Source organism: Rhinolophus hipposideros (genome assembly GCF_964194185.1).
Source record: "Rhinolophus hipposideros genome assembly, chromosome: 4".
Lineage (NCBI taxonomy): Eukaryota > Metazoa > Chordata > Mammalia > Chiroptera > Rhinolophidae > Rhinolophus > Rhinolophus hipposideros.
The window spans coordinates 51,775,615-51,797,439 of NC_138050.1; the positions used below are offsets into that span (position 1 = coordinate 51,775,615).

At 50.8% G+C, this 21,825-nt stretch overlaps 1 protein-coding gene across 11 annotated transcripts in view; it reads right to left on the minus strand.

Annotated features, from left to right (window-relative positions):
* The window catches only part of MCF2L (MCF.2 cell line derived transforming sequence like), a 171,680-nt gene that overhangs the window by 52,534 nt on the left and 97,321 nt on the right, over nucleotides 1-21,825 (minus strand). For all 11 annotated transcript variants that reach the window (XM_081046581.1, XM_081046578.1, XM_081046576.1 and 8 more), the window contains 2 exons: nucleotides 8,013-8,096; nucleotides 4,322-4,436 (listed from right to left, as the gene is read on the minus strand). In XM_081046581.1, coding sequence (XP_080902707.1) covers nucleotides 4,322-4,436; nucleotides 8,013-8,096 — 199 coding nt within the window. The remainder of the gene's footprint in view (nucleotides 1-4,321; nucleotides 4,437-8,012; nucleotides 8,097-21,825) is intronic.

The following is a 21,825-nucleotide window of genomic DNA, read 5'->3' on the forward strand; positions in this document are numbered from 1 at the left end:
GTAAGAGTCAGTATCTCTTAGAAACAGTCTTCAGGAGAGAGTTGTCTATTTAATGTGCATTGACATTTAAAAGCGCACACCTGGTTCTAAATTTCACTCTTTCTACTGAGACGCTGTGTGGGCTCAGCAGCAGTTTGGAATAAATCCTGTGCCAATGACCTGCCTGTGTGAGGAGTTTTTACTTCTTTCTAGAAGAAGCCCCCGAACTCCAGTCTGTTTAGCATGGATATTTAAGGGGACTGGCTGCAAAGCTGGTTCTGTCCACGAGGTGGCAGTCCTTCCTCCTGCAAATGACGGTGTGTGTGTGTGGGGGGTGCATGTGGTGCCTGTGTGTGTGTGTGTGTGGGGGGACAAACAAGCCCCATTAGGAATTGCAAGGGTGTAGGCATCTGAGCTGTAAAACCCAGCCCTCTAGCCACTAAGCGCTCAAAGGGACATCTCTCTCTCTCTCTCTCTCTCTCTCCACAGATTCCCACAGGAGAATGAAGGGATTGCCCCATATATGGGTGCTGCTGAACAGGGCAGCAGCCCGGGGGGCCACTGCAGACACTTCGGGGCATGTCAGTTGTGTCTTCCTCTTGCAACCAAGCTGGTCCCTTGTCCTGAACACACAGATGCAGGGAACCCTTGCTTTACCTACAGATACAAGGTTTTCTCCCTTGTATTTTTAATGTACACTAAATTCTCTAGGAATGCATAGCTGTGTGAACCAATGGAAGACTGCACTTTTGCCTTCTGTAGAACTTCACCAAAAATGATTCCCTCTTTCAGAGATGATACCCTCAATGGCACCTACCTCAAGGTGCCGTGACTGACACGTCACCCTGCAGGGCAATGGACTCAGAGTTTTACACACAGGTGCGGGCGCCTGCCTGACCCTCGTGGCTTCTGTAGGGCCTGCCCGGACAGCTGCACACGTAACACCTGATTACTTTTCTCTGTCGGTCCTTCATGGTAGTTGGGCACTGCAGCTGTCTTTTGACACGATGGATGTATTGACTTTTTTTTTTTTTTAATTTGGGAGTTTTATTTCTGGATGAAACGAGTGCTTTGGACCTGACAGGTACAGACCCATCACTCCAGCTTTTGGGCTTTTTATCATTCTCAGTGGGAAAGAACATGAGTAAAACACACATAAACGAAAGCCCAAACAATACACACACCCCTTTTCCAGGAAACAAAGCCCTTGGGTGTAGGCTTCAAATATCCAAACTTGTCTTATGGCCACTTTTATAGCACCATGTATTATAAAGTAAAGGTAATGTGCAATAATTCCTCAGCTTTCAAAGGACAAGTTGTGCTTCTTGCCCTGTGATGTTGCGTATGTTTTGTACATGCATTCTTGGGTATCAGGGTTTTGATAGGCTCCCTTCTTTCTATTGGGAATAAGAACCCTTAAAAAAATAAAAGAACAGAGAAACAAAGGCTGCTCCTTCTAAGTGAAGGGGAGATAAGTGTTCTTGGTGAGGGATCACAGGATAGCCTATAAACCCCATGAGGCAGCTTGGCCTATGTGAATTTACTTTATTTACCTGTAAATGAAGTGTATTTATCCAACAAATATTTACCAAGTAGCCATGTACCCACTCTCAGGGACCTGCATTCGAGGGCAGGCACAGATCAAAATCAAGTTGTAAAATAACGACTACCATTTCAGATAAGCCCCATGAAACAAACAAGCCTGATGGGCAAGGGGTCTCAGGGTGGAGGAGCGGTGGGCATGATGGAGGGCCTTCCTGAAGAGGTGGCCTGGAGTATGCGGAGTGTCTCCGGAGACCAGGCAGAGGGTCAACAAGTGCAAAGGCCCTAAGGTCAGATGGGCTGAGGACCAGCAAGGCCAGCAAGGGTGGTGACCCCAAGGGGAGAAGATGGCACCAGGCTGGGAGGTCCAGAGAGGGTATAGGAAATCTGGCTGCCCCTTCCCAGTGTCCTGTCTGCTGGTGGTCTGGGAAGAAGAAGGTGCGCTTCTGCATCAGGCGCACAGTGTTGACATTTCCAGATATAATTCCTTGACCGTTTGAAATGTAAGAGTGACCAGAAAACCCAAGTTTCCATCCGTAGGCAGGGAAGGATTCACCCCCCTGACCCCATCTTATATGGGCAGTGGGAGAGCAGATAGAGCACCCTTGTAACCCCTTGGCTCTGACAGATCACTGCAGCAAGGCCGCTCTCTCCGGGCACCGAGTCCTGGGCTAGCCACTGCCTCGGCCAGGGCTCAGGAATGACGACTATAGATACAGAGATGGCCGTGATGAATTTGAATCTACAGGATTTGTAGATGCCTAAATTGGGGTAGGAGAACAGGTCAGAGAAAAACGAGATGGACAGTGAGGAGGCCCTGACAGGTTCTTGAGCCACTCTATAAAAAAAGACTGTGAAGCACGTGCGAGTGCTGAGGTCTCTCAGCATTCATATGTAGCCTTTGAATTCCTCAGATTCTATTCAGTTACCGTTCAGCAAAAGTGAAGTACGCAACCGAATGACTCCATGTTTTCTAAAGTGGAAATGAGTGGAAGGAGGTTCAACAAAGAGAAGATATCCCAACATATAGCTCAAAGGTATAAGGACCAACAATAGCTTTGACACTTGAGAAGTTCATACACTAGCATTCAGTGTTCATCTGAAGATCTTACTCAGCTCCATTGCCCAGACTTTAGAGAGAGGCCTGGGGTCAAGGGGCCAAGGGCGGAGGGACAAAGGCCACTGCCTCTTCTGGATGTGAAACTGCCCCCCACACCTCGGAGATGGTCCCCATAGGGCGTTGGCGCAGAAACCCACCGTCCAGAAGACCAGCCAGACTTCACAGGGTGTCCACAATCAGCTGCCAACCACACCCATCCCCATTTTCTTTTTACATCAGTTCAACTTTTTCTTCCCTAAAACCACTGCTAAGTGCATCATTTCATGCTCAGATACTGCCCTTTCTTCTTGTTGGTTTCTTCCCGCTAGCGTGTCCCTGCCACCAGGGGGTCCTATAGCATCCCCCTGCAGGGCATACTGAGTGCTGGAGCATTGTCCTAGGTCCCCACCCAAGGACACCCCTCTGTCCTACCACACGGGGGACTCTGAATCTTCTGGGCACTTTCTAGAAGTGTGATCTTACTTTAGTGATGTCATATCTGAGTCCAGTGGCCTCATCTATAGAATGGACAAGACAACTGCCTTCCTGTCTCTATGATTTTGAGAGCCAAGGGAGAAAATAAAGGGAGACGCTTTGCAGCATGGCAGTCCCCAGTGTGAAGCCCACCCCTTGGCCCCTAGAGGGTGCGTGGCCAGCCAGAGGGGACCTTTAAGAAAGCTGCTCAGCTCCCAGGGCGTTGGCTGTCCCTCCTGCCTCAGCTGGGCTGCCCGGAGCCTGGCACACTGAGGTGGGTACTGAGAGAGAAAGGACGACGGAGATGGTGACTACAGATCCCACACGGCTGAGCCAGTGTGCACGTCGCCTACCTTTCTGCCCAGTGACTCACTACCACGCCTGTCCAGAGGCTCTCCCAACTGACCTGACCTCCCTTCCCCCACAGGCCAGGTTGCTAGAAGACTCTACACCCTCCTCCCCACCCCAGCACTGATTGGTGACCAGTCATTACCAATTGTTAGTTTTTATATGACATGTAGTGGTTGCTCCAACTTGCAGTTTCAGTCTGTTTTCTAGATTAGACTAATTCACAGAGCTCTAAGTTACCCAAATTCTGAAACTTGTCCTTACAGCTGGTGAGGAATGAAGAGTGTTCCTGAGTTCCTATGCCGCCATGCTTCTTTTTTGCGAGTTAATCTCCCCACACTTATGTCTCCTTGTACTTTGCACATCGGGAGGAAGGAAACATCACCTGCAAGGTTGTTTCCATCCTTCTAGAGCATGATGGACACTACACCTAAACAGAAGCTGCAGCTCCTGTGTCAGAGCATGAGGTGACATCCTCACCACTTCTGAGGGCCGGGTCCCAGGCCTGGAAGGTCACGGCCACCTCTGCAGTGAGGCCTCCCTCTTGTGGAAAGAGCCCCTCCCGGGATTGCCTTGCTCAGCTAATGGAGGGCTGGACACTGTGAGGGAGGAAACGTCCCCTGGGTTCAGTTGGACCCCAGGCAGTGCAGGTTGGAGCTGGACACCTCCCCCAGGTGATGGGAAGGATGCCAACTCTGGAGCTGGATCACCTGGATTCTGATCCAGTATCTTTCACTGCTCAGCTGCGTGACCTCAGGCAGGCTCCTGAGCTCCCCTCAGCTACAACCTCCTTATCTGACAAACGCCCAGGCCCTTCAAAAAGCCACTGGGGGACTCAAGGAGACTCGTAAACCTCTGTAAAGAAGCAGCAACACGCACCTGGGGATGCTGGTGAGATAGGTCATGACATTCTGGAACTCCTTGTCGGGGACGTCACTGAAGGCCGGGTAGTCCGGGAAGGTGATGACGGGGCTGCCGTCCTGCCCCCGCCCACCTGGGGAGAGAGCAAAGGCAGCACTTGGCACCAGGGGGCATCAGCGCTCTCTCGGTGTCAGCAGAATGTGACAGCGAATATTTCACTTAAATTGAGGATGTGTTCTTCAACATTATATTTTTTATTATGAAATAAATGCATGCTTATTGGAGGAACTATTCGGATTGCACAAAAACGTGAGATGAATTAAAACTAATCACCCATCATTTGGTACCATGCCTGTGCCTGGGTATCTGGACATGGACGATACTCTCTGCCACAGCATGCGGCACATTTCCTTTCATATCTTTTTCACGGCATTTCTTACATAATGGAGACCATGTTGAATATAAAGGTGGCATTCTGCCTTTTTCCTAACATCGTGAACTACCGTGTTTCCCCAAAATCAGACCTAGCTGGACAATCAACTCTAAAGCATCTTTTGGAGCAAAAATTAATATAAGACCTGGTCTTATTTTACTATAAGACCCAGTCTTATATAATATAATATAATATAATATAATATAATATAATATAATATAATATAATATAATATAATATAATATAATACCAGGTATTATAATATAATATAATATAATATAATATAATATAACACAGGGTCTTATATTAATTTTTCCTCCAAAAGACGCTTCAGAGCTGATTGTCTGGATAGGTCTTATTTTTGGGGAAATAGGGTAGTTTTCTGTGCTTTCTAAATGATTTAACCGTGATTTTAAATCCTGCATAACATTCCATTCAGGCTGTGTCCTAAGGACTCTCCTAAAACCCTGTGTGTGGTCATTTGGTAGTTGCTTCGACGTTCCACTTGTTAGACTATTCCATTCTGAAGGGCGTCACCCCTTCAGCATTTGAAGGCAAAGGGAGGGTACAGGTGGAACCGGAGGGGACCCTTCCAAGCGGAGATGCACCTGAGGCATTTCAAAAGGAAAAATGGAAATGGTGCAGGAGGAATCAGAAACAGTGGCCATGTGTGCGGCTTGGGACCTGGGAAGATGAGCGCAGCTCGAATCCAGTGGGGCAGTCGGGAAGGGGTGAGTTTAGTCCAGTACATAGTTGATTTGAATTGTCCCATAAGGACGCGGGAGAAGTGGCAGAGGTAGCGGGAGGCGAGAAGAGACAGGAGTCGCACAGGCTTGGGCTCCAGTCTGCCTGCTTGCCTGTGCCCGGGGCGGCTAGACATGGACACTGCTCTCTGCCACTGCTGCCTCCAGGGATGAGATCCATTTCTTTTCCATTAAACCCTTGCAACCTGTCGGGCCCAGCGGATATGGCAGAATGATGGTGCATAACTCCCAAGGCTGGGCTGTGAAACACTGAAGAATCTGGCCTCTCTGCTCAGAGCTCCCTCCTGGAGACTGGTCATCTTGTAAGCATCCAACAGTCCTACAACCACCATGCAGGGACGAAACCCAGGCACTGCCAGGGCGGCAGGGGCAGGCGGTGTGACGGGGACCGGGTGCCACATGTGAGGGAAGCTCCTGACGTCCCAGTCAGACCCTCAGGTGGATGTAACCAGGCATCTCATCGTGGATGTCCTGATGGATGGGAGGTAAGACGGAGAGAAGGAGGACTCCCTCTGGGTTTTGCTTGAGCGTTTCCATGAGCTGAGATAAAAACTCAGGATGGGCCACGTTTGTTTCAGACATTTAAGCTTAAGATGTCGTGTTTGTTTTCTAACAAGTTCCCACAAACTTGGCAACGTAAACCCACACCCGTTTGTTAGCCCGCGGTTACATAGCTTAGGAGTTGTGGCTTGGCTCATTCGGTTCTTGAAGGCTGAAATTCAGGTGTTGGCTGGGCCTGTGGTCTCACCTGAGGCCAGGCTCGTCTCCCAGGGTCATTCAGGTGTTGGCAGAATTCAGCTCCTTCAGTTGTAGGACTCAAGTCTTGGCATTCTTACTGGTTTAGCCACTGTCGCTCTCAGCCCCCAGAGGCACACATTCCTGGCCAGGTGGCCCCTCCATCTTCAAGGCTGGCACCAGGGGACCTCTGTAAGATCAATCCCTAATACTTGCAGTCCCTCCTGCAGGAGGAGCTTGGTCCCTCTGAGGGCTTAGCTGATTAGGTCAGGCCCACAGAGTAAGATCTTACAGACAACTGATTTGGGAAGTTACATCTGCAAATCCTCTCACCAAGTCTGGACTGTGTCTGAATAACAAAGAGAAAGTGTGTCTGGGGGTGGGGGGCACCCTGGGGTTCTGCCTCCTCCCCAGATACCAAAGAGGTAACCATGCGACGCTGAATGGCTGTTGGGATTGCAACCTGGAGTTAGGTCAAGGTGATGAGGTTGGGTCAGCAGTGCACTAAAGCCATGAGCCTTTTGGGGTCTTGAAGGGGCATGAAAAAGCTGGGGAGACATGAAAGAGCTGGCAAAGAGACTGTAGCACCTTTCCTAAGTGTTTCGCTGCTGTCAGTCACGACCCATACCGTCAGGGGATTTTCAGTTCTCCTAAGAATACCTAATATTTTCTCTCTTTCTTCCACGGTGACCACTTCAGGAAAATCAATGAGCCAACTCATTATCAGCAACTCCCAGAGGCTCCATTTTCCTGCTCACAATCTTCAGTTTTCATTGAGGCACATAAACCCTAGAGCTACCCCTCGGGTCCGTGCGTCGGGGGACAGGACAGCCAAAACCATATGGGGCTAGCCTGAGCAGCAGCTCCTGGCACTGGGGAGGCCAGGGCAGTCCTTGGAGGGCAGGGCTGGTTCTTGGGATTCAGGAGGGAGCCCCAAACTGCTGGCCAAGGGGAAAAGGCCAACGGCAAGAAGGGAGCCAAGAGGACGGCAGAGGTTGAGCACCTTCATTCTTGGGAGGCCCCTTAACTGACAGCATAAGGAGCATGTGCACGTCTTTCTCCCAATTGGCCTGGGGAGGAGTGACCCACACAGCTCGGAGGATGACCTGCTGCAGGCGAAATCATCACGCCCTTCGCAGGCTCGGTGCCCCAGTACCATGTAGAAGCTGGGGCCATGCACCCGCTACAGGCAGGCAGCACAGCAGGATGTGCAGAGAGGATGGAGGCAGAACCTGGACCTGAGAGGAGGGCGGCAGCCGAGACAGGGCCTGGGGGTGCAAAGCTACCTGGGACAGGCCCGAGGGCCAGAGCCAGCCCCTTGCCCAGGTTGGCCACACGACGGGACTTCTTCTCTCAGAGGACGGAGCTGCAGAAGCCAGAGTTGCTTGGTGAGGGAAAAGCCTAGGCTCTGGATGCTGGAAGAATGAGGTGAACTGCGCCACACCATCCTGTTCCTACTTCACCTGTCGCAGGAAAGTTCTGGATTCTAGGAGACTACATCCAGTAATGCCTGAGCTATGCCCCTCTCAGCACCCCAACGGACCTCTGGCTGGCTCCTCCCATCACTGCTTGCCAACTAGCACTGAGCTGCCAGCTTCACACATCGCGACCGCAACGCTTGGGCCCTCAGCTAAACCAAAAGCAGGCTCCATCAAACGGACAGTCCCCAGTTCCCACCACGTGGAACAGGACCACTTAGGTCATGGAGAACTGAAGGGAGGCCAACCCACCGCCGTACGGACACCCGCCCCCGTGCTTCCCAGCTTGCAGCACTCACCGGACAGGTAGGCGAAACGCTTCTTTAGCTGGTCCTGGATGTCGGCAGCGCACAGCGGGGTGATGTCCTGGTGCATGATTTCATCTGGGGGGAGAGCAGATGGACACACCTGTCATTTGGTGGACACTCCGGCTCACCGCTGCAGGTCTGGATTGGCCCCGTGCATCCACACACGTTAGCAGATACCTAAGGGGCCAGCGGTCACATGCCTGGAAAAAGGAATTTCAGTTTCCAATATGCAGAAACCTTTGTTTCTCAGAGCACAAAAAGCTGTGTGCTGAGTGATTCATCAATATTTAAAATGTGGTGTGTGTCAGAGGCACAGAGAAAGGTAGGGAAAAAGGAGGGAGGGAGGGAGGCAGCGAGGGAGAGGGGGAAGGGAGGGAGGCGGGAAGGGACATGCAGGCACAAGGGGAGGCATGGGGAAGCAGGGGGAGGGCTGGGAGCTGGAGGACTGACTCCTAAGACCAGTAGTCAGTGAGCAGCACCGAGAACAGACACGCTTTGTTCGTTGAGGCTCCACCCACGTTTTTGGAAGTGGTCCAGGCAACTCTTGGGGCCCTCACCTGTTGCCTATGCAAACACTTGCTGATCAGCGAGGAAACCTGGTTACGTAGTGGGCCCACAGCCTCTGAACACACCTGCGCGTGGGGCCTCATCACCTGCCTAACAATGACGCTGAGGAGGGTGCTGAGGCAAGTCCCTGAGCCTGACGCTGATGGGAAACACGGTTTAGCAGGCTGCAGGCTGCAAGTTCTAGAGCAGGGGTCTGCAGTCAACTGGCAGCACCTCCAGTCACAGCCTGGCAGCATCCACCAGAAGTCAGGAGGTTTTGTAAGACTCCAGGGGAAAACCCGGAGACTGACTGAAGATGTGGGGTCGACAACAGCGAGTGACACTGGGGAGTCGGCAGGTGGACTAAAAAGATGGGTGTGCTCTGGGGGTCCTTTGCATTTCTGAGTCAATGCCAGGCTAGCGATCACATGACTTAGAGCCAACGTCTTGTCACCAGACTCCAGTTGTACAGCAAAATCAGCAGTCGTGAACATTGACACAATTTCTCTAAAGAGACTCACCACTCATGTTGATGCCCTGCAAATGGTTAAATTAAAAGGCCAATTTTTCTACCCCCACTTTAAGACCCAGGCCATGAACAGCCTGGAAATAAGGGTCATGTAGCTCTTTTACCCTGAAAATTCCAGTGGCGGCAGCAAAATATTATCTGCACAGATCAGCCTTAAATCCTGTTCTTCTGGTCTTGCAAACGAGCAAGTGTAAACAGGTGACACAATTAAACACACAGGCAGCTCCCATATGTCCTGGCTGTGTCATCTGTGGAACTGCCAACCACAACTCGCTGGCCCTTCTACTCTATTTTGAAGAGGCAATGACTAGGGCCAGGGCCACGGCCTGCTAGGGGCCCAACAGAGTGATGGCAGCATTTGGGGTCAGGAAATCAACAATAGTAAATGCTCATCAAATTAAAAAAGTCAGGGACTGCGCTGGGCCTGCCAGGGACAGCTCAGTGGCACGGAGGCTATTCCCCAGTATACACTTAGATGTCTCGGCAACAGCTTTCTTTTGTGGGAGAAAAACAGGTTTGGAAACAACTGCTCTAAGAGAACCTGGAATACATATTTTAAAATTCCAGATGAGGTGATTTAAGGCTGTCCATACCTCATTTGTTTGTAGTTGTTGTTTTTTTTTAAGGAGGGCACAGCTCCTCCATGTGGGGATCGAACCGGCAACCATGGTGCTACCAGCCAGCACCACACTCTAACCAAATGAGCTAACCAGTGGCCCCCAACATCTCATTTGTTTGTTTGGAATGCATGTTAGGTGTGATTCATACGGCAGCCTGGAAGTTTCGATTTTACATAGCTTTTTTCCTTTCTCAATAGGCAGGCAGGAAGAACTGCACTACCAAATATGAAACCTGTGCTACCTTGCCTCACATCCAACCTCTGCAAACCTAAGAGAAGCATGTTGTTGAAACAGAGACCACTGGGAAGGAAGTAAGGATCCCCCTGAAGTCTGGAGACATTCCAGGAGCAGTGGAAGCCAGCACAGACACTATGGGCAGGCAAGTTATTTAACAAGTGGGGACCCAACGTCAATGATGGCCCGGGGAGGTCCCCCAGATCTCGCTGTGTCTTGGAGACATCTGCCCTGGATCTTGACAGCTCTTGCCAGGACTCAACTTCACCAGCTCACGAGGAAAGAAAACCATGAGGGTCAAGGCCTCTGAGGGTGGACATTCCTACAGGACTTCTTAGATCTGATTCTGAATGGCAGAGGCTTCAAAGCAGCACTTCCTCTTATGAGCAATCTCTCACATTCCCGAGCTCGCTTATAGACACCACGGGCTGCGTGTTCTCTGTGCGCAGCTCACCCTGATGGTGGACAGCTTTCCCACATACTAGAGACAGAGGTGATATTACGGACCATTCCTATTGTTCTGTAACAGAGTGAACTCCCACTGGCTGGATTGTTGTCAACGTGAATTTGGTCCATTGTGGGACGTCTATGAGACCTCCTCACCTACCCGCCTCGCTGGGCGACAGTTACCCTAAGATTCTTCGAGTTCCTCAAATGGACCAAGGTCCCTCCAGCCTTGGGGCCTTTGCATGGCTCTGTCCCCTCTGTAAAGCTTTTCCTATCTCTGTCTGCCAGCCTAATTTCACTCAATTCCCGGCCGAGAAGACACCTCTTTAGGGAGGCCTTTTTCCACCTGCGAGCCAGGGCATGGGTCTCACAGCATCCTACCAGCCCCACTGTGCCTACCACTCACTGTTGTCCTACTCCTAGGGCCTGGCCCAGGGCCTCCTGTGGAAGGAGCTAAACAAACATGCGTTAAGTGAATGTAGCAGGAGGAGAATGGAAGAAAAGACTTCCCAGAGCATTAGTTAGAATCTTACTAATTTGGCAAAGTTCTTTCTGGCTTGCACATAGGCTGGTTCCAGATTTTCTAGTCACATGCAGTCCGCTTGGGGTGCAGAGCCCACAGACTGCTGACTACTGCAATGTGTTATCCTGCAGCCGAGCTGTGGAAACCAACACTTGTGAATTTTATGGGGCAGAACTAACTCTAATACTGTACCTTAGATCAAATGCTCCATTTTAGGTTTGAAAAATGGGGTTACTGTGTACACAGAGTCTGATGGAAACCGCACGAAGGTATGCTCATACAAATGGGCAATCTAAAAGTCATTGACATCTTAAATGGTCACTGGCCACTCCTCAGAAAGCTGAAAATAATTAAAAACATTGCCCACCTGGGCTTAAGGCACATGATTTTTATTGTCTATCATGGGATGCTTTCTGCGGACCACAGGCTCTGAACATTTTTGTAAATTTTCATCCTTCCTGCAACTTTATTCTCAGTCAAAGACAGGGCAGTTCTGCACTCGGTGCTGACAGTTTTTCTTCAAGATCCTTGTCCACTGTATTTCATTCTGTAGGAGAGTTACACGGTGGCCATTGGATTGGAAGGAAATGGAGATGCTTGGTGGTGACATAAGAGAGCCTCAGCCCCACAGTGTCTCCGTCACTGTGTGTGCAGGTCGCTGCTCCAGTGTCAGACGTCTGGGACAGGAAACGGGGTCACCCCACCCGCCAGTTCAATAAAAGGGTCAGGAAGGGCCCAGCTCCTCACAGACGGTCTCTGTAAGAGCACAATGCCTTACAGATAACGACCCGTTTCCAACATTCCTGTCTTGGCCCAGGCATAAATGGAGAGACTCCCAGGCAATTATCCCATTACAAAGTCACTTTTGAGGAGAGCAGTGAAGAAGGGCCTTGAGTCAGAGGGGTACAGGGTGGGAGAGGACAGTGCTTCTCTTCCAATCCCCGATCCCCTGTGGCGGGGACCGGGGGGCGAGGCGTGGGGGTCCACAGGCTGACGTGGCCTCCCAGCACCAGACCTGGGAGCCCATCTGGAAAGGCTGCTCTGTCTGGTGTGTGGCAGGGGACAAATGACCCGCTTACTCCTTCAGTGGGAATTACCCCTCAGCTCACAGTGTTTTAGCCGTCCTGGGACCCAGCTCAACTCTAGACAAGGACAAAGGAGGAGAAAACCCAACTGTTCAAATATATTCACACAAAGTCATTACCAGAATGCTGCCTAGTTTGGGCACCAATCTTAGAGTCCAGGGGTGGCATTGTACTTTTATCTTTAGATCTGTTCATTCTCACACAATTAAACGACTGCAGCAAACTTCCTTCTTATTGCAAATTGACTCAAGGATTTGCTGTTATTTTAGGATATCAATTTCCTAAATGGAGAGTGGGCCACTTCGCTCCCATCCCTGTTGACTTGAATGGGCATTCTGAGCCTCTGTTCTGCTCACCAGTGGCTACCTGAGATGGAGATAAAACGTGGCAGTGACAAGGGCTAGAGCAGATGTGGAGCTTGCTGGGACCCTGAAAATCCACTTAGAGGTGGAAAATGGCCCAGCTTAAGGGAGCTCTAGTGCACTAGAAGGGGCCTTGAATTCAGGTTCACAGGCTGGTCCCTGCTATTCACTAATGACCTTGGACCTCGCTCAAAGGTAGACAGGAGCCTAAGCAAGGCTCCTAAAAGGGGGCCAGCAGCTGGTGAGAGGCCCTGGGCTACGTACTCTATTACGCGCTAATTCTCTTATTTATATCTGGCCGCAAGTCCCACCCAAGGCTTTGTTTATTTTCGGTCAAAATAAAACAGTGTTGTCGTTTCAAAGTCGAGGGTGGAGAGTCAAGTGGGGTTATTTCACCAATTTACTTGGGTGGGATTCCTATTTCACCAAGCCCACCCCAGGAATCTCCAAACCAAGAGCAACACGTATACAGAAGGAACAAGAGAGGCCGCTGGCTCCAATCAAGCCCCATTTGGAGCCCTGTGGGTCAGGGTGGAATGGATGCCTCACCCGCCAGCTGTCGCGTCCTGGTGGTTGGGACAGGAGCGACGTCTCCATTTCTATTTATAATCTACGTGGAGGGCCCTGTGATCTAGCCATACAGTGTTTGAGATCTCTACCGATCTGGGCATCTGAATTCTCACAGCCCATGCTGGATACTGTTTAAAGTTATTTGTTATTGAATTGGGCATATATTCTTCACACCATGTACTAAGCATTGTTAACTCACTCAGTTCACCAAATGATCTCCCTGATTTCCTAATCTCAGAAAGGGAATCCTTACAAAGTTTAAAATAAAAGGCCCCACATGCTTGACTGAAATTGTCACCAGGGAAAAGCACCTCCGGTTCACACACATCCACTTGGCTGAAATCAGGAAGCAGAACAAAACAAGTGGGAGCCATCGGAACTCTCCTGTGTGGGTGCCGGGGGTCAGTCCACCACCCCGAAAGGCTGCAAGCCCGCTGGGACCACAGTGTACACTACCGTGCGGCTGAGGGTGTGCACGCTGGGGGCCCAGCGACCTCCTCAGCGGGCAGTCTCCTGACCTGCATCTGTCAGGGCTGTGCGCCCACACACCCAGTGCGTCTGGAGCTCAAGCCTGTGCAGGAATCACCTGGAAGCCTCGGTAAGGCACACACACAGAATCGACAGTAAACCTCATTTGGGTGTGTTGGGTACTTTCTATCCTGTCCTGCCCCAGGCTGCCTCCAGAGAGGCTCAGCATCCTACTTAACACAGGCTCTGGGCAGCCTGTCCAAGCGTGTGGAGATGGCAGGCAGGCCACGGCCAGCGCACTGCCCTGACCTGTGTCAGACAGTAAGCACGGAGCGTTTCCCAGCGGCCCCAACTCCCACTGCTGGGGGTCCTGGGCTCAAACTCTCAGAAGCTCATTTCCCGGCACGTTCTGCAGAGCCCACTTCCACGTGAGAGAGAGAAGGGCTCCGCAGTCAAACTTGGGAAGCACCACAGACAAACCTCCCAGCATGGAGGCTCCAGGAAGCCTAGCAGTGCCTTCCTGCTTTGGGGACCACCCAAACTTAAATGGTAACGGATTTTGGGGAAGTGGGGGGAAGGGTGCACATAACACCTTCTAACTCCTGCAGAATTAATGTTGAAAATAACGTACTTGGGGAAATGCTACTCTAGCTACTCCTTATCAAAACAAAGAAAAAGTCTTAAATGAAATTCCAACCCAAACACTCACTGAGCCAATGGCACAGATTAAAGTAAAACAAACAAAACAAAACAAACAAACAAACAAAAAAACCCAAACCCACCAAGGTCTTAAATCAATCAAGAAAGCAAGTATATCTTAAACAGGCAGACCAAGACCAGTTGGCATAATGGAAAGTACAAGAGAAAGGTAAGAATTTCTTAAACTTATGGGCCATCTAGAACAACTACATTAACATTTTAATTGGTTCACATAGAAAATCTTTAATTATAGTAGAAATAGCAGTCATAGTACAACTATTACTAAAATACTTTTTATGACTAAAAAGAATGTCCCTTTTATGTATTAATGCATTTAATTATTGCAACAAACCAAGAAGTGGGAACACTATTATCCCATTTTTGGATGAGCGGACTAAGGAACAGAGAGGTCAAATGACTTGCCTGAGGCCACACAGCAGAGATGAGGTATGGAAGGTGCAGCAGCTCAAAGAAGGAAAGGGCAAGGATGTCAGTCAATCTGAGGCAGCATCAAGGTGGGTGACTCTTCGGGGGTGGGGCTTAGCAAATGAAGATGCAAAGAGGGGGCACTTCTAACTTGAGGGAAGGCTTAGCTTTGCAGGGAGCCAGCGTGGAGAAGAGCTCTAAGTAACTGGGAAACAGAAGCTGGGCATCTGGTGACTTACTCACATGACGTAGAGTGGATTACAGTGAAAGCACATTGCAGGGTCCTCGCCGTGCCATGTGATTTTGTTAAGTCCCTCACCCTTGCGTCCGTGGTCAAAGAAATAACATTTAGCAATAATCAGAAGCATTGTAAAATCATCTCATCGTGATTTTGTACCAATTCTTCATTATTAAAGTCTAAGTAGAATTCTGAGTCAAGATCGTAAGCTGCGGACAGAGAGGAGAAAGCTGTTGGTGAATGGGGATTGCCCTGGCCAAGCTGGCAGACTGAGACTGCTGAAGCTCGGGGTGGGGTCCCCACTGCCCAGAAAGCCAGCAGGACACAGACGAGCAAGTGAACTGTAAGTGTCTTTAAACCTGAACACTGACTGCACATTGTCCCCATGGTTCACAAAGACATGCTGTTGGCAGAATTGCTCTCGCCTCTGTGCAATCTTCTCTGAGTCGCTTTAATGAGGGATGGGAGCCCAGAGCCTGCATTTTCCTTTGCTGAATCACCTTTTATGCACAGGGAATCCTGGTTTCCCAGGAAGTGGGCCAGCACTATGGAGGCAGTCAGGGCTGTGTGGGCTTGGGAATGTTACTTAACCTCTCTGACCTGGTCTTTGTCTGTGAAATAGGGATAGGATAATCATGGCATCTAGATCCTAGGGTGGCGTGTGCATGCAGGGAACACTTACAGCAGGGCATCTGGCAAGTGTTTCATTGTTACTAATGCCTGCTGTGCCCTGGCCAGCATCATGTCACCACTGCAGTTTGACTTTGCTTTGATTTATTTTTCTTTTTTAAAAAAAGCCATTTCAATCCAGCCAACGGCTTCTTCAGGGCTCCACAAGGGGAAACCACGTTCATAACACCACTAAGATCTTTGCCTTTCTCCCGGTCCCTTCATAAGTGTGCGGGGCTTTCCAGTAATCACACACCATGTACCACCAACAAGCTACAGGAAAGCAGTGGTGACTTCAGCCAACTCCCATCTTGTCAGAGATTAAGGACACGTACAAAATGCAAAAGAATGCTACTTCTCTCACACATTTGTTTGTTCTGGATAATAGGGTTATTTTTCATTCAAAAATGCTAACTATGTTACAATAATGGATTTATCATGGTTATTTTTATGTAATATTTAAAAATTTTTCTGTTTTAATTTCTAATATGGTAAATAACCTAACACAAAGCTTTTTGCAATCCTCAGTAAATATTCACAGTGGAAAGGGGCTGAGACCTAAATGTCCAAGAACTGCTGTCTGGAAGGGACTTGAAGGCCAGGTGGGCTCCTTCTCGTAGGAATACGAGACTAGGGAGGCAGGCCCTTCGGAGTTTGGAGACTTTGGCCATCCCTCTGTTCTTTCAACTCCTTGCCTCTCCTGCAGTATGAACACCAAGCTGGTTCTGCTGCCTCTGGTCACAGTTCCTACAGGGGGTTCAGCTCTAGCCACACCACCACAGGACTGGCTGCCACCGAGAGGTCATCCAACCAGGGGACTTCGGTACTGTACACGTTTGAGGCAGTGGGCTTCAGGCGGCACCTTCTGAGGTGGGTGCCAGCAGGGAGCTGTGCACAGTTGCACAGGGTGCTCATTGCACAAGGATCGCTGAGCAGGTAGGTGGGTGAGATGCAGCCCAAGCCACTGCAAGGAGCATTCCCATGGGGTACAGACCCCGAGGACCTCTGACATCTAAGAGGCATCCCCAGGTTCCAGGAGGAGAAGCCAGTCCTCGCTGAGCTGTGCAGACGTGCAAGCCTCTCTCTGTCTCTTTCTCCCCCTCTTTTCCCTCTTTCCCTCCACCCATGGGCACTCTAACTCTCGGACCTCTGCCTTCTAATGCTAGTCTTTCTGATGGCAGCTGAGTGACTCACACTGACCTGCGGCCGGCCCTGCTGGACAGGGACACCTCAGCTGCCACATCCTGGACTAGATGGCTGCCCAGAGACGCAGGTCCAGAGTTCTGTCCTGTGGGAGGCGCAGAAAGAGACCCAAAGGACAACAGGGTTTCACATAGCCATGTTCTCCTTGGGGCCTTCCTGATCAGTGCCAAGCACGGCCTGGGGTCACAGAAGTACTGGAGGCTGGCATGAGGCTGGGAGCCAAGCATCTAAGAGGCCCCTGCTCCCTCCTCGCTTTCCTGGGCACGGTCTCCTGAGGCCAGTCCCCAGCCGGATGACTCTGCCCTCCTGAGTTTGATGTGGTTTCAGCTCTGCCTTTCACTGTTTGGGGGCATTCTAAGGGGCTGCTGTAGAGTAAAGCTTCCGCATTCGAAGTTGAGGGAGCTGGTGCCTGAAGAGTCTTATTTAGGGACACAACTGTCACATGCTGGGACAGAACTGAGGTTGGATTTAGGACAAGCATGGCCATGTTCTCCTGAGCCTGAGGGTCCCCGGACCTTTGCTCCTTTTTCTCCTCAGCAGCTTCATGTCTGTTTCTTGGGTGGGCAAGACGTGCTCCCTTGGCCCCTGGACCAGCCATGAATAGGTGCCTCTGTGCAGCTGCTGGAAATGGGCGAGTCCTCGAGGGGGAACATGGCAGCACTGCTGGAAGCACTTCTGTGAGCTCACTCCATCCTGTGAGGACCCTGAGGATGTAAGGCTTCCTCAGCCTGTTTCAGAAACGAGTAAGGTTGAGGTTAGAGATTCTCAAAAGCAGCTCAGGCCGTGCAGGTGGGAGAGTCTGGACTTGAACTCACACCAGCTGAACAACCAAAGCCTTTGGAAGGCCACTCACCGAGGTTCTGGAAGCTCATCGGGCGGCAGTGCCATCAACACCTGACTGCTGGAGGCTCCCAGCTGACGGTGTCTCCCCAGCAGTCAGGACAGGGCAGGTTGGGCCAAGTGGGGTGAGGCTTCCCACAGCACAGAAGCTGCCATGTCCAATGAGAGAGATGTCCAGGGAGCTGTGTGGCCTGATTGTTTTTACTAAACCGCCCCATTTATTAAACTTTTCCCTGCGTGGTCATCATGAATGCTGGGGCTGTTACTTCCTGAGCTCACAGTTTCTGTCTTTGTTTTAAAGACTCACAAAGGCAATCAGAGAAATGGGTGCAAACAAGGACCCAAGCAGCAATGTTAAATGCAGGTCTGTCTTGTACTTGGCACCCAGCACTACGCAGATGGTGACGGAGAAGCTGCCGTGTGTGCATGCGAGGCCGGGCCCGACAGCAGGTGCAGCTAGAAGCACAGTCTGGCCACCAAGGGCCACAGACTCTCCGAGCTGTGTCAGCCTGCTCAGGGCTGCAGGATCCCAACCCTGGGACTCCCCTGAGCTGTAGACGAGAGGAAGCTGGGCTAGAGGTGCACAGGGGAGAAGGCACCCGTGGGAGCCGGCCTTCCGAGATGCTACGTCACTTACTCCCCAGTTCTTCGGTGCCAAGTTCCTTTGTAGTCACGGAGCCGGGGTCCTGGGCTGCATGCCTGATGGCCAGGCCCGCCCCTAGGTGCAGGGTGGGTACTGCACTGGGCTGACAGAGTATGCTTGGACAAAGGGACCTTGGGCCCATAGAGAACCAAGAAGGGACCTTCTTACCAAAGTCAGGGCCTCCTTTACACCCATACCATAGTGGCCCCAACCAGGCCACTGTTACATGCCCTGTCCTCCCTGGAATGCTCCCCTGGTCAGCCCACATGGTTTCAAGCTAGCCCTCACTTCTCTAAGAACCTCCCTGCAGCCGATGCCTGTCCCGCCCACAGGCCTTTCTGGTCCCCTCCACTCAAACAGCACCAAAGGGAGAAGATGATTCAACCAAGATGGAAGACAAGGAATTTCATGGGAACTGTTCAGTTTGAAATTCCCATGCCACGGGTGTCATTTCTGTTTAGTTTATTGGAGGACTGAGTTGCTTCGTGGCTAGGGAGCACCGTGTACAGGTGTGTGGGTTCAGAAACCGAAGCAGAAACAGAGAACCTTCCAAAGTTCTTGCTCCATGTGGCCGTGGAGCAGGGCAGGAAGGTGGGAGCAGGCACTTGGAGCTCACTGGTGGCCCCCCACAAACGCCACACACATGGCCAAAGAGAAGCCCGCTGAGGGACTTGGGAACCTGAATGTCCATCCACACTGCTGCTGAAATGAGAAGTAAGTACAAAGAGGCCCTGAAAGGAAGGGTTAAACAGGTCTGTTGGCCACACTCTGGGAAAACACATATCTTTGGTTTTCTGTAGCAGAAGATCCGAAGTGTGATGGTGGCATAATTAACACTAGACCTATTTTCATGTGCAAGTATTGGGGGAGATGGAGGCGACCATAAAGCTAAGAAGCACATTGTTTGCTTTTGGAATCATCAAACCTCACCCCACCACAAAGCATCACAGTAAAGTCCTAGCTAAACCAGAGTTCTGAGGCTGTGCACCGGGGAGAGAGTGAGGTGCTGGCCCCTGGCCCAAGCCGAGTGGCCCAGTGAGGACAAAAGGCCAACAGTCAGGCCAATAAGCCCCATAGCATAGCCCCAGGGTGTCACTGAGCTCCCCCTGCAGAGGCCTCTCTGCAGAAGCAGCCCATGATGAGACCTACAGAACGAGGTGAGGGGTAGGGTAGGGCCAGGGAGTGGTAGGGCCCAAGGAGGGCACATCAGGGTTTGAATTTATTACATGCTACTATGTGTGGTCCATTTTCAGTGCCCAGAGCACGTGGAGATGGGAGAGGGTGGTTCACAGAGACCTGCCAGGTGTCCGCCAAGTGAGCAAAAAGCTGGGTGGACAGATGGGCCAGGTAATGTGGAAGGAGAACCAGTGGGACCAGGAGGGCACACACTCAGCTTGTATTGACCAAAGCCCTCTCCAAGCTCGTGCATTAATTTGAGGGTCAGTACCGGAAGTCTCAGCATGAGATACCTGTAAACCTTTTACTATTGATAACATTCGTCTCCATGAACTTTCTGCTCAGTCCCAGGACTGGGTTTGATATATTTTTTTTTTTTTTTTGTATCCTGATGGGTTTGATATTTTACAGGAATCAGCTCACGAGGCCCTGACAAGCCCACAGACATGACATCATCACGAGTTTCTGGCCGAGGTCACAATGGAGTGGGGCAGAGCTGGCTTGGCTAACACCCGCTGCAGAGCCGGCATTCCCCACAACCCCCAAGGATCCCTCCAGTCCTGTAAATGGAGCTGGGACCTATCTGTGAGAGAGGGGTTCCTGTGCATGAACCAGCCTTAGAATGCCAGACAGACAGTGGGAAGTGTCCTCCTCTGCCAAGCCCCAGATGTCACCTGTCACACTGTTCTTTCAAAGGGCTAAATATTAACAGGCGACCTAAGGAATTAAGTCATGTTTCCAAATGTTCTTACTCCTTAGGTCCATGGGCCTGAGAGAATCCGGCTAACTCAGTGAAACTGTCACTTAAATGCACTTGTCCACCAACTTAAGTCCCTGGAGAAAGGAACAGACCTTATGAACCGTATGGCCAAACTTCCCCAAAGCTGAGCTGTTTTGCTCACAGCCCAGGTGACAACTCCCTGCAGGGGCTCTGCTCCTCCTCTGAGCACCTCCCCTTGGTGAGCAATTAGGCGGAACCTGCAGATTATGCTGTTTGTGTTTAATCCATACGGGTGGAGACTTCCTGAACACCGCGCCTGCAGTCAGCCAGCAGAGGTCAAACATGCTATCCACGGGGGTCAGGACAGGGTCCAGATAAGAAAGCCACTGTGGGATATTCCAGTCCCCACACAGACGACAGGGAATAGGGTTGCCCACTGTGGCTGTTGCAAGCGCTCCTTTGGGCTCATGCTGGCCTGACCTCTCCACAGGGAGGAAATGCTAAGCGGCCAAGCTGGAAACAAACAGGCCCAGGGAAAGAAGCTTAGCAGAATTCTAGAGGTGGGAGGATGGAGAAGAAAGCAGGGAAGACACTAGTGCAATTCTAAGTCTGTCCAACAATCACCAGCACATACATGCCCTTCACAGTTAAACCAATGTCTCATTCAGAAGCCACACATTTTGGGTTGCAGTAAAAGCAAATAATGTCAGCTGTTGAGTAGTGTAGGCAACAGCATGGTGGCCACCCAACTCTGGTTCTGGCCTGAGCTTCCTGCCATGCTAGGCCCCCAACAGCATGTTTCACCAGCTCCCTGCTGGGTCCCTTCTGGGGCTCAGCCAAAGTCTCTGAGTTCCATAATTTCATGTTCTGAGGTGGCAGCATTTCTGCTGCCTTTGAAGTAGCAGTTATAGCTTACACATCTCAGACACATACCACACACACACACACACACACACACACACACACACACACTACAAACACCACAGATACCACATACACAGACACATCATACACACAAATACCATGCAGGAACCCGCTGCTGTTTTGGAAATAAAGGAGAGTTTTCTGACAGCTTTTTTCTTTTCTTACCCATTCTAAAAACAATCACTTGTCAACATTAAAAAAACAACTCCAAGATCAGGGAAACCAATGCAAACCGTTTCTATAGACGTCATTCCTTTCTGGTTCCGAGGGGCAGAAGGCATGCTGGGGCAGGTGTTCTTCCATCTAGATCTGCTCTCAGAAAGCAGCTCACAGAACATACCACACGCGGAAGAACAGAGGTTCCCATCACCAACACCAAGTTCCTTCCAGGAACTCCAAAAGCTCTCCAAAGTTCTTCCCCAAACTCTAGGTGTGTACATTTATTCCCACTCTCTAAGTACCAAAACTTCTATAAGTCTCAAAAACAAACAAGTTGCTTTAACCTTCCTCAGAACATTCCCATCAAACAAAACCAATGACACACAGCGTGGGGAAGGTCAGGCTGCTGGAGTGAAGGGAACGATGAGAGGGTGTGCTTATCTCCTCCTAAGCCTCACCCAGGTGGCCCCCACAACAGGGTTCCTCCCTGCCAGCCAGACTGGTGGCACAGAGCAAAGCAGGGGCACAGGCCCTTCACGGATGCTGCCTGACCTCGGAGCCCCCACCCTGCTCAGGCACACGCAGGAGACAAGGAAAGGCATATAGGGTATGAGAGAGGGCCAAAAAGCGGGAGAGAGCCCAAGCGAGGGAGAGAGAGACAGAGAGATAAAGAGAGAAAGACGAGACAAAGCGTGAGAGAGGCGAGGGATGGAGAAGGAGCA